Source organism: Ictidomys tridecemlineatus, chromosome 2, assembly GCF_052094955.1.
Source record: "Ictidomys tridecemlineatus isolate mIctTri1 chromosome 2, mIctTri1.hap1, whole genome shotgun sequence".
Taxonomy (NCBI): domain Eukaryota; kingdom Metazoa; phylum Chordata; class Mammalia; order Rodentia; family Sciuridae; genus Ictidomys; species Ictidomys tridecemlineatus.
This window is the reverse complement of record NC_135478.1, coordinates 168,627,336-168,640,748: the sequence shown is the minus strand read 5'-3', so window position 1 is coordinate 168,640,748 and position 13,413 is coordinate 168,627,336. Positions and strand designations below refer to the sequence as shown.

The following is a 13,413-nucleotide window of genomic DNA, read 5'->3' as shown; positions in this document are numbered from 1 at the left end:
TTATTTAAAATCACAAGAATTTCTTTGGCTTGTTTCAAACAGCTGTGTTTCTGGAGCCATAAGACTGAATTCTAAATTTAAAAAAGAGAGTCTCATTTCTTGAGCATTGCATTTTATTCTTTTTTCTGATCATTTCTTTCTGAATAAAGGGAACTAATATTCGGTGGGTGTGTAGTAAGTACAAAATTTTGTGTTAGGTTCACTTGTGATTATGTGAAATACATGGAGCTCATCGGATATTATAGGTGAAAAAACTTATTCTCAAGATTTAAATAAATGTTAGAACTGAATTCCAATATGAGTCTTTGTGATTCCAAAAGTCATTACCTACTTTCTTCACTCTATTGCCTTGTGCTGAGTAAAGACTTCAAAAACTATTGTACAAATTTTGAAAAATACATATCAACTGTATTTTTACAGTTTACATGACAAAAGTTAAAGGATCTATTTTCTAAAAATTAAAGATCATTTAGTAGGTGGTTATTTTATATATTTCTCTGAGTATATTACACAATTACAAATTATGATGCACATGGATAGTATATGTGTATACCCTTATTTATATATAGGTGTGGGTATAAATTCCTTAGGTTTTGTTTCAGTTCCTTCTACAATTTCATTATAATAATTACTTATATATCAAGTCCTTCTACTACATCATCAGTAAACTGAGGACTAGTTTATTCCTTCTATTCACATAGCATCCAAATTGATTTAAGTTGTACTATGGTTATTAAATGGACAAGTACTGATAAATAAACATTTAAAAATATGTGGAATATGAGTTACAAAAATATTTACAAAATAGAGTTTGAGTTGTATAAGATATTTTAATGAAGAGAAATAAAGCATATATGTTTTTGTTTGTTTTTAACCTCTGCAAACATCTTTACAGAGGTGGCTCTCAAGCTTTTGGGGTCAGGTACTATTCACCTTCTAATATCACTAGGGACCTCAAAGAGATTTAAATTGTATGGCTCTATGTACATTTCCTGTAGAATAAATTAAAATGGAGAATTAAATTAAAATATTTATTACTGCACTACAAATAATGTAAGTACATTTCATGTTAAAATAAGTCACATATTTTTATGAAAAAATAACTATTTTATAAACAAAAACTTATGAGAAGGGTGATGTTGGTTTACATTTTTCAAATTTGCTTAACTTGGGCTTAATGGAAGAGAGTTGAGTTCAGATTTGATTCTGTATACAATCTCTTATGATGTCACACAGTGTGTAGCCTCTGGAAAAGTCTTTTGTGTATTCACAGAAGGATGAGAGATAGGGCAAATGTTGCCTTAATATGTCTATGAATCCAATTTTGATTTGAGGACTCCCTCAAGGTATCATGAGAATCATGAGGGTTCAACTGTCATATTTTGAAAATTCTACAATGGATATGTTAAAATCACACTTATTTAATTCACTAATTGAGCTTATTTTACATTATTTTTAAATAAATTTTTTATGCTATATTCAGGAAGATTTGTCTGATAAAATATTTAAAAAGGTACACAGTATCTCTACTTTCAATGGGTTTATGCAACCAAAATGAAGATTGTTTTCTTCTCTGCTGGGAGTGCAGGTATGTACTACATTCTACTTTTTGCTTTTTCCTGGCTTATTCTTATCTTGTTTTTCAAAGGCAGTTAAACTATTGGTTTGGCCAGCTTTATCAGTATTGATAAAGCTATTAGACACTGCTGTCTATCTTTAAACATGAGAAACAGGAATTTTAAAAATTTACTATGGATAATATCATTCATATAAAAATTATAAGACTATAATAACACCCAAATGCAGTTAATCTTCCAGCTCCAAAAATCATGCAAGCACTGTCAATTTGGTTTTATCTATCTCTACACCATTTCTAGACTTAGTTTATTTTGAAACCAATCCCAGAAATTATACCATTTTATCTATAAATATTTTATCATGCATTTATAAAAATGGTAATTATAACTAATAATACTATATTGTGCTTTTGAAAAATGCTCAGAAAGTGGAGGCACTGTTTTCTCCACAAATGGGATAATTATGTGAGGTAATAATAAGTTAATTAGCTATATTTAGTTACTACACAATGTATACATACTTCAAGATATCATGATGTACATGATAAATATACCCAATTTTGTTAATTTAAAAAGATATGCCCAATAGAAACATTTACACAAAATGGCAATCATGGATAAAAACCATTAAGCAGTCATTAATATCAACATATGTTTATTCAATCCTATTAGGCTTTTGCTTGAGCAGAAAATATCATAATATATCACCAGGAGCACAGATATTCTATTCCAGGGTTTACCTGCTCATAGACATTCTCTGCCAAAGACTGCCCTTTATAACTTTAACTTTGCATATACCTGCATTTAAAACAACATAAAAAATTTAAAGACTTATTTAAAAATATTACAGATTGTTTCAAACATTTAATTTAGCAAAGGATGATATTTCCTATACATATGTGGGTAATATATTCAGCAGCAGTCAGTAAAGGGAAACAGAATGAGGAAAATGTTGTATTATTATTTTGGGTAGATAGCAAAAGAAAAAGGGGGCAGGTAGATAGCAAAAGAAAAAGGGGGCAGGTAGAGAGATTATATAATACATCGCTAGAAAAATTTTATTCAAAATAATAATCCGCTTTCCTCATTCTGTAAAATAGAGGAAATTGAATTTAGTTTTGAGGGTAGAATATAACAACAAATCAATAGCACTTATTTTTGCTATTATATTTTAAAACTTTTTTCTATTTGAAGTAAAAGAACAAATTAAAAATAAATTGCAGGAAATGAATAATAAGGCTCAGGGGATAGTAAAAATAACAATACTGGTAGAAAACAGATACACTGTAATAGACTACTGATGATATAGGAAAAATGCTTTGAAGATTTCTATTATAAATCCTGCACAAATAATTTTGGCATTGCTGGAGAGTACTATGTGTTTTGCTTTATGAGCTGGTGGAATGAAATCATATTCTGTAATAACTTCTACAAAACAGTCCCTGGATTTTAAAGATCTACCCATGGAATTTTTATTAGTGCTTAAAATACAGTCTGAGGAGCAATATAATAATTTGAATTATCTGTCTCTGGCAGATGAAAAATGACATAGTCTTAAAGGAAAACAATAATATTAGAGTCCTAATTGATTCATTCTCTGTGATAATAGATGAAAATTGCTCAAAGAAAAATCTTTTCCATATTTACATATTCTATAGTCAGATTTTAGACTAAATCCTCTTTTTTGTTGTATACTGCTTTATAAATCCCCCCAAAACCAAATCATGTTACTATATGCCATATTCCATCTACTGCCTATACATATATTCACACATTAATACTCATATATAAATATTTTCTGTTGATATACAGCGTTCACAAAACAAAAAATGTATAGTACTTGAATGAGAAGGTGGAAAATATTCAATTTTTGAAATTTCATTACCTTTGAAAAATGCTTCATCTCACTAATTTAAACAATATGTATTTGTAATATAGAAATTCTATTATCATTCATAAATTTCACGTTCATGAAAGTCAAAGGAAGACTGAGGAACTCTCAGGTTGGAGGTTATGCAGGAGTCATGAAAATTATATCTAGTGACAGATCCTGTATTAGATCCTGAATTGGGAGGAGTGGGGGTAATGGATTATTGGGGAAACTCAAAATTTGTATAAGTATTATAGATATCTTAAAAATATCATATCATGTTAATTTGGAGATATATATGGATAGATGTTACATTAGGAAATTGAACAAAGATTGAGCAAAAGAACTGTCCATACTATTCTCCGAAGTCTAAAATTATCTTGAAATAAGAAGTTAATATTCCATTATCATAGAGTCTTCTGTCATGAATAAATATAAAGAACAAATAAAAAATATTCAATTTTCATCTTCAGTTTATAAAAAGACACGAATGAATGAAAACAGCATAATTGACAGTGTTTTCATTGAGTAATATAGGGTAAAATATTCATTTAGAAGAACTTAAGATAGTTCTTTACTTTCTGTATAATAATGTTTTATATTCCTAAAGCCAGTGACAGCATTCCTTAATAGAGCAATAGTTATGGAACACTGTCATACCTTGTACGTGTAAGAAATATAGTTAGTGATAAGAATGATCTAATCATGTACAACTTAGTGACTTCTCACATTTAGGACCATTTCAATGATGTCTTTTATTTTCAGCCTGCTTATTTTTGGACACTTTCTAGAAAACAACTTTGATATGAAAAGTAGTTTTATAAAATATAATGAGTCTTTTAAAATGAAATACAAATACATGTTAAACTGACATTAAAATAAAAGAGACTAGATTATTTGATTTACTTTACCTGAAACTGTGTGATCCTTAGAGTCTCTTGTTATTTTTATTCTTGCATGAGGAAAGATGTAGTGCATGGTCTTCCCATTCATCTGTATAATCTAAGACATACATGTGACAAGGTGAAACTCAATGTCAAAGACACAAAGTACAGTCTTTAGACTTTTTCATTTAAAAGCACATTGTTTAAATCAATGAAAATGTATTGGAAGATTGTCAAATGATAATTTAAGCATTGCATACTCACTGTATATCATGATTATATTTGCTTCTGAGTTCATAATGAACATTTATAACTAATTATTCTTGCAAAGTGATTTATCTTATTTGGGAAATTCAAGAGTGCATGTAATAAGAGGTCCTAGAAGGTGTCTTTTATGACAGCCAGATGTAGTTATTATTGATGACGATAGAAGATGTAAATGCAAAATTTTCAAATTCTGATTTTGTTATGGACAGGCTAGAAATGCAAAAGCATTTTAAAATATTTTTCAGCAATTTAGTAGTGCAAATAGAGAAAAAACAGAGAAAATTCTCCCCATTCTATCATTATAGTTAGGATTGCTTTATGTTTAAGTTGCTTGATTTTATTGTTGAATTGTATTTCTGTTAAGCACATCTAGAAATCTTGATGTATGCCAAGACAAATTTCACTTAAATAAATGAAGTCTTTGCTCATTCTAATAAATTCTAAACTTCCTTTGTATTCAAAGGTTGTGTTATTGATAGTGTTATTTCTCATTTATTATAGAAGCTTCTTAAAAGGAATAACAATTCAAGCTATTATTGCAAGTCTGTCATTTCAATTCTTATTTTTGAGACTTGAACATAACAATGCTATAGACTATTATGGTTGTTTCTACCTGGTGAAACGATACTTTTCAAACAAAAGTAAATTATTGAATAGAAACTTGGTTTTATATTTTACAGAATTTTGCTTTCAAAAGAGACTTGTGAAATACTGAGAAATCGAAATGGGAATGATTTATTCATACATAACAATATTATGGATTTTTTTGTAGTATAGACTCTTCCTATTGTCTTAGAAAAATATTTGATTCATATTGAAAAATGAAAAAAGTTTAATAAATATGGAAATTTTGTGCTATTTTAGAATGTGTTTAAGAGGATGTGGGAATATAATTCCAAATATTAAACAGAATTTAGACCTGAAGAAATGCATTATATGAAAAAGATTCCTTTGAAAACTCATGTGTCTTTAATGTGCCATGATAATTCCCAGTTGTAAAATTATTAGAATACTTAATATTAAAAGTAAAATAGATATTAAAGAATGCAATTTAAAATTATATCCTTTAATAAATCAAAAACATTAAACTTCCATAATTATGCTCAAAATGACCAAGAATCTATAAAAGCAGAGGCACCTTTTCCCACCTATGGACTAGATGTGATTCAGCTTTTTTCTTATCATTGCATATGAACGTTGAGAGAATCCTCTAGTGGTGGAAAATCCATTGTTAACTTTATTGGTTTACCCCTGAATGTAATCTGCCTCCTTTCTCTTGTAGCTTTTAATATTTTCTCTTTGTTCTGTATATTGGATATCTTCATAACAATGTGTCTTGGCGTTGGTCTACTGTGATTTTGTGTGCTCGGTGTCCTGTATGCATCTTCAATTTGTATATCTGTTTCCTTTTTTATTTCTGGAAAGTTTAATGAGAGCAACTATGAGCAGAGCAGGGAGGAAGAGCAGGAAGAAAAGATTAACATTAAACAGAGACATGAGATGGGAGGGAAAGGGAGAGAAAGGGGAAATTGCATGGAAATGAAGGGAGACCCTCATTGCTATACAAAATTACATATAAGAGGTTGTGAGGGGAATGGGAAAATAAACAAGGAGAGAAATGAATTACAGTCGATGGGGTAGAGAGAGAAGATGTGAGGGAAGGGGAGGGGGGAGAGTAGGGGATAGGAAAGGTAGCAGAATACAACAATTACTAATAGGGAATTATGTAAAATTGTGTATGTATAACCAACGTTATTCTGCAATCTGCATTTGGGGTAAAATTGGGAGTTCATAACCCACTTCAATCTAATGTATGAAATATGATATGTCAAGAACTTTGTAATGTTGTGAACAACCAATAAAAAAATAAATTAAAAAAACTGAGGAAACAATATCACAGCCTAGGTAGGCATTAAGTCAAAGGCTAAGTTACAAAATAAGATGTTTGTCTTTAATATATTTAAGTTTTAGAGTCAAGGCTGTGAAAAGATATACCAAAATGAGACATCCAACTCTTGGAACTCTCTGTTATGCTATCAGACATCTGAAATGGGAATGAGTCTGTGTCCAACATCAAATAGAAAAAAAATCATTATCTTTTATACCTTGTCTTTAGGTCTTCCTTCTCTTTCTGAGGGAAGTGCCACTACTGCTGTTTGGTTTTGTGGAAAAGCATTTATTAGAAGGTGCATCCTCATATCTCTTGTATGGAATGCAGGGGTCCAGGCCCTTTGACTCCCCAAGGACAGGGAAGCCATATTCTTAAAATGAAACGTGATCATTATGAATTAAGTTGTGCAAGAGCATTAAAATTGAGGGAGTTGTGAGGATGGAGGTCTAAATCCATATATATTCTTTATTTGTAATTTTATATTTGTCTCATAATAAGAATACTCTAGATATATTCAGTTTTGTGATTAAAATAAATTTCAACTATGTCTTTTTTTATTTTATATACTAAAATAGTTAAATCTACACCTGTGCCTAACATATTATTTGTAGTTGGAGATTAGGGGAATGCTTCCCAGTTGAGAGCTCTGTCTTTTTAGAAATTAGATCAAGAGACTTTAATAAAAAAAATTATTGCCCATTATATAGTTTTCAGTAATTAACAATATTAACAATATGTATGCATTTAATTCATACATTGATATTATCCTATATAAAAGGCTTAATGTAAGTATCCTATTGCCAGGCTAGACTCCATAACTTTTGGATAAACTTGCCTTTTAAAAAAGCTGCTGTCTGTACTCAATTATAATCACCTTTAAAAAATGAAGTAAATGCACACACACACACACACACACACACACACACACACACACACAAGAATCTTCTAGTGAATAGAGTCACAGGTGGGGAGGTGCTCCATAAGAGTAGAAGAAATGCCAGGGGATGGAACTGAGGTTATGTATTGTCCCATATCTTGCCCTAAGGATCTGGTATCTATCCCTACTGTGTATTGTAAATTCTTCACATACAGAACTATGACTTGCATACCATCCCTCAAAAGGATTTTTTTATTCCCTTACTACAAATATTTCAAAAGAAATTATTTTCATGTTATGAGCTCTCATGTTTATGAAAAAACAAGCTGTGTTCACATACAATATTCATCCATTCTTTCACCTGAACACTACACTAGCTTGTTGCAGGGAGCAGTGTGTCTTACTGGCTTCATAGCATTACATAATGATACACCATGTGGATGGAATAGAGCTTGCTCTATATGCTCATAGTCCAGGGCATAATGCATGGGGTAGTACTGGAACACAAACCAAGAACACTTTTCCCAGATTCGCAGGGTGATGATGGTAGTAGTATCAGAGAAGTCTTTATGCATGAGGGAGCATATGCATAGTGATGAGCAGGATTAGCCAAGAGAAAGAGGAGGAGAAGATTCCAGGCAAAGGAAACAGCAGAACATTCAAAGGCCAGCATAAGAGACAAGTGGTTCCTTCAGAGGAACTTCATGTGCCTCAATGCAGCAGCTGCATGGGAACTGCAGAGGATGTGGGCATGAATGCAGAGTGGAGGTGTTTTGTAATAGTCATCATGTGTTGACCTTCGCATGGCTCTGTAATACCCATTAGTAATACCCATTAGACTAATACCCATTAGTCATATTTATAGAGTAAGTAACTAAGAAAAATTTTAAAAATAAAAGAGGTTATGTGATATATTCAGTTCACAAAGCCAGAGTTGAAGACATATTTAATATAGCAGAGGTTAAACAAAAATACATATTGAAAGGTAACAAACTGAAAAATACATATTAAAAGGTAACAAATACAAGTTTGCGGATTTGATTACTTTTGTAGTGAATATAACTAATAAACATCTTCAGAACGATTCTTCTATACCTCTAATGTATGTTTTATTTAAAATACTTTGAAAGCAGATAAGCTACTGCTTGCATTACTTAGTTTTTAAAATTCTTTTTGCCTCCACAGCTCTTAATGAACACAAATTCTTGTTATGCTTATGTTTTCAAATAAAAGCATCTGACTTTATTGGTTCCAAGAGCTCATTATTACCTTTTTATGACTAGAGATGCATAGAAGTGAATAAAATGAAAATATTATTTTGCTATTCTCCAGATGAAAATATAGTTATGATGCAATAGAGACAGTACTTGAGGATAAATATTACCATATAAAAAGTGTGAATTTTGTGCTTTATATTATAAACTTTGGACTGCTATGTAGTTAAGCATATGTTATCTTCTGTTTGGTATCTATTTATTAAAAAATTATAAAGAAATACAGAGAAATTTTGCCCTCCAAAATCAACATATTTGTTATTTGAGTGAGGCATATTTGTTATTGAGTGAGGTAATGATCCAGAAGAGGCACCCAGGGATTGGGGGATGGGCAGTGTTCCATTTCTTGGTCTGTGTGGGGTTGTGTGAATGTTAAATCTATAACTATTTATAACTTTATATATTTGCAGTTTACATGACTATGCATATATTTTTTTCTTTTTTTTAGTTTGTAAAATGTATATCAAAGTAAAAATGTGAAAAAGGTAAACTATTGGTAACAGCAAGAAAATACTCATTAGTCTATTATATTCACCTAATGAGAAACATTTTATGCTTTATCAATCATAACAAGAAATTTATTAAATACATCTCAATATTCTCAGTTCTCTTAATTCTGTCATTATATTATTCTAAAAGTTTTGTTATTTAAAATTATAATATACATTATAATATCCTCCATAAATATAATATATAATATACATATACTCCGGAATCTAATGTATCAATTCATGTATGTTAATAATAGAAAATTATAAGTAAAAATGTCATTAGAGATACCATGTTTCATCCATTTACATTAGAATAAAATTTCAGAAATTTTTGAGGGTGAACACATATTTCTTAAATGTATTCTCAAATAATGTTAGATGGAAAATTAGTGGAGAACACTGTTCTGAATATTGTGGGAATAGTAGGGTTGGGTGTTAAATGTATAAAAGTTTATGTTTTAGTTCTTCAGTTTACACAGCTGAACTTATTATAATTTTCTTAAAGTACTTGTGTTTTCATTGGTTTGACCTAGGTTTGTGTAAAATGTTAACATTTAGAGAAACAAATTAGACAGTTAGGATATAATGAGTATGCTATTAAATAGCAATTCTTACAATGAAAGATATTTAAGAGTTTTATTTTCAACTGTTGTATTTATTATTTAAGTAATTGCAGATTAAGGAAGTAAATTTCAGATTTTAAAACACATTAGAACATTAAGTTCCTATCTAGATTTTGTTCATAAGAGTTGAAATGTAACAAACAGGGAAATTGTAAAAATAAAAAGATAAGAAAAGTATAATTCTTATGAGCTCTTTAGGAGGTCCACTATTCTCCTTGCATACCAGTGGTGTATGTCTTATACAAATTTAATGATTATCTTTTGGAGAAATCTTCATTTAAATAGCTATGATCCAATGTCAATGAGTAAGAGCTGATGAAGTGGGACACACACTTAAGCTACTGAAAAAAAAACTGTGAACTTGATTGAAAAACATTTAGGATAATTTTGAGACTACTCTAGGGTAGAATTGAGTCATTTTTTGTTGGTGGTAAATATGAAAGAGATTACTAAATATAGCACTTACTTGCTCTTGATGTTGACTGAGAGGTCTAGAGTGGACCAATCTTTCTGGCAATTTTCGGTCTAGACCATGTCCATTTTCCAAACGAGACTCCCTGGGTTTATCAAACCAATCCGTTTCCTCACGTCGCAAGTGATAGGCTTTGGAGACCAAGGAAACATCATACATTGCAACCACAACTAAAAAGATGATAGAGGGCGGCAGCTGCTCTGCAGTACTAACATGCACTAGGCTTGTTAATCATACATGCATTTCAAACACAACGCCCAATGGGATCAGAAAAACTACTTTCAATATTACACCAAAGATAAAATTATGTTAAAATTTATACCAGAAAATAACATAGAAAAAATGATGCACATGGATTTTCAACATCTCAGAACAAAATAAAACAAAATCAAATTTTAAATCAGAACAAAATGGAATTTAGATAGTGATGGAATATACAAATGAACATTTTATTTAACCTCAGTCCTTCAGTGCCCACTTCTTCACCTCTCCTTACAACCCATCATGCACCATTAAAAATCAAAAGCAAATGTTTGCCTTGAATGTCAAAATTTCTGTTGTTCTCCCACATTTATATAAACCCAATAGCAATATAAAGCTTCTGGTTTTAAAATTGGTGTTTTTTTTTTTAATATGACATTTCTATGACATTCACAAATAACCAAAAACATTTATTTCTAAGAAGATCCCAAATGTTATTGCAAGGAACATGTGTGCCACAAGCAATTGGCAGCTTAATATTAAAAATGTATCTACTAGAAATTTTAAATACAAATAAAATACTACTCTCTGAAAAAAGCACTGATTCCAAAATTAGATCAAGAATTAACTAACTGACTTTTAAAATTTATACTGTGACAAAACTTTACAACATAAAATACTTTTTTGAAAATGCAAACATACTTAAAATACACAACTGTTACTTATAATTTTCATCTCATGCCACTGGTACTTCCAAGGTTTCTTACGGCTTTTATAAAGTGACTATATACCCAATATATAGAATCTGTCCTATCATGGACTAGTTACATTCTTTCTAAAAAGTGTCCCTATTCATAGTCTTTTGGGAAATACACTGTTGCTTCCTAAACAGTAAATGGAGTAATTCTTCTCAAATGTTCATCCTGAAGTATTTGTGGATGATACTGTTAACCTATACTTTCTTAAAACAGCAGCTTCTATGAAGCACACTATTGAGTTTACCTCTCTCATTATAGATTCTTTTTTCTGACTACATTCCTGAGAATATTCTTTCTAAAACTTGCTCCTAAGATCCTTCTCAGGCCATTTCCAATGTATGTACCAATACACACCTCAAAATTCCTGTGATCCTATCCAGAGCTGCTACTTAACCACAGCATTTTCCAAGTAAACATGGACTGAAATATGATGTGCAGTGGTTCAGTCAGCCTTGGATTTTAGGAAATACAACAGTACATACCTTGCTTGAGGTTGCGTATGTATTTAACTGATCTCACCTATTAGAGTATAAGCTGCTTGAAGGCAAGGTTCAGATCTTCTTTGGTTTTTTAAAAATTTTTCCTTAACACTGAAAATATTCCTCATTCATGGCATAATATTCAATTGATATTTGTGGAACAAAGAATAGATAATTAGTCATCAACTACAGAAAGAAGCTAAATATTCTGAATATGACAGATTTTAAAATAAAAATTTATCCCTGAGTTTCATTACTAGATACAAAAGATTATTCTTCACAATCTACTCAGTTATTACGGTATACCACAGTTTTGATTTGAAACCAAAGGACTAAATTTATAAAAGGATATTTAGTATAAGAAACATTTGAAAAGTAAATAAAACACAAACCTTTAATAATCAGTCTTTGAAAACACTGGATTATCCTCAACCACACTGATTCTATTTTTATCTGATGTGCTTTTATTATAGATTTCTCGTGAAAATAAAATAATACATATTGTTTTCAATAAGTAAATATCTTAAATAATATATGATTTCACTTCAATCTATAATTTTGTGATTGCCATTTCATTTTCAATATTGACTGCATACTTTGATTTTTTGTTATATATATATAGTAATCCATATGTAACTGAATAAATTGAATTTTGTATTAGATTCTATGTTCATCATTTATACTTAGTTGTACATAAATGTCAATTGCTTTTAATTACAATTGTCTGACATGTCATGGTAGAGTCATATTTACAAAATAACTTTTATAAAAATAGTATCATGTTCCAAATTAATTTTTAAAAATTTTCTGGAAATTTATAGTCTTTTAAAAAACTTGATAATATTTTCCTGAATTCTTATGTGTAAAATACAAATAAGCAAGTTTAGGGTCCAGTATTGGCCATAAGAATAGTTCCATGAATAATTTAATTCTCATTGATATCAAATATTAAAAAAAACTATACACATTGATATTTGGGGTGAACATGGGACAAAGTAAAGTATGTTTTCAACAAAAGATCTGTGGTAGCAGAGAGGAATATGATTTGATTGTTTCTAACTTAGCGTCAAGCCAATGACCATAATATCAAGTAAAATAAATTATGTGTAGTTAGATTTTTTATATCATGTGAAATATTTCAAAGAACTAGAGTCTTACAGAATACATCTGAAAAACATAGTTTATAACAGAGCTTAATTAAATTCAAAGAAAACATGTAACACAATTTGAAAGCAGTAAATTTGTTTTGTCAACATAATGCTAAACAACCTGTTGTATGTTATACTGTTTAAATATATGTTAGTAATATTCAGAAACAGACATAGGATTATACTTGATAAAAGGTTGTTTAAAAATGCCTAATATTTTGAGTTCATACATTTCAGGAATTGCGTGACTAGGAAAAATAATTTTTATTTTTTCCTTAAATACCCAAGAAATCCAAGATTTCAAAATTTCAAAATAAAACTAGATCGTTGCTCACCAGAGAAAAGCAAAATATTCATGTGACAAAAACAAATATGTAGATTTTACATATTTTTTAAAGATCTTTATTTATTTATTATTTTTATGTGGTACTGAGGATTGAACCCAGTAACTCACATGGGCAAGGCACATGCTCTACCACTGAGCCACAGTGACAGTTCAAGCACGGCACATCTTTTATATACTATGATTCAAATGTTGCATACATAATTCAATTTGTTATAGTTATCTTTTAATATTGTATTAACATAATCTTTATGAATT

At 30.0% G+C, this 13,413-nt stretch overlaps 1 protein-coding gene across 4 annotated transcripts in view; it reads right to left on the bottom strand.

Moving 5' to 3' along the window:
• The window catches only part of Pclo (piccolo presynaptic cytomatrix protein), a 402,900-nt gene that overhangs the window by 140,267 nt on the left and 249,220 nt on the right, over positions 1 to 13,413 (bottom strand). For all 4 annotated transcript variants that reach the window (XR_013435134.1, XM_021735866.3, XM_078040136.1 and 1 more), the window contains exons 8-9: positions 10,221 to 10,357; positions 4,359 to 4,449 (exon numbers count right to left, since the gene is read on the bottom strand). Coding sequence is in view for 3 of the 4 variants with exons in the window: in XM_021735866.3 (XP_021591541.2) it covers positions 4,359 to 4,449; positions 10,221 to 10,357 (228 nt within the window). In the remaining variant the exon portion in view is untranslated. The remainder of the gene's footprint in view (positions 1 to 4,358; positions 4,450 to 10,220; positions 10,358 to 13,413) is intronic.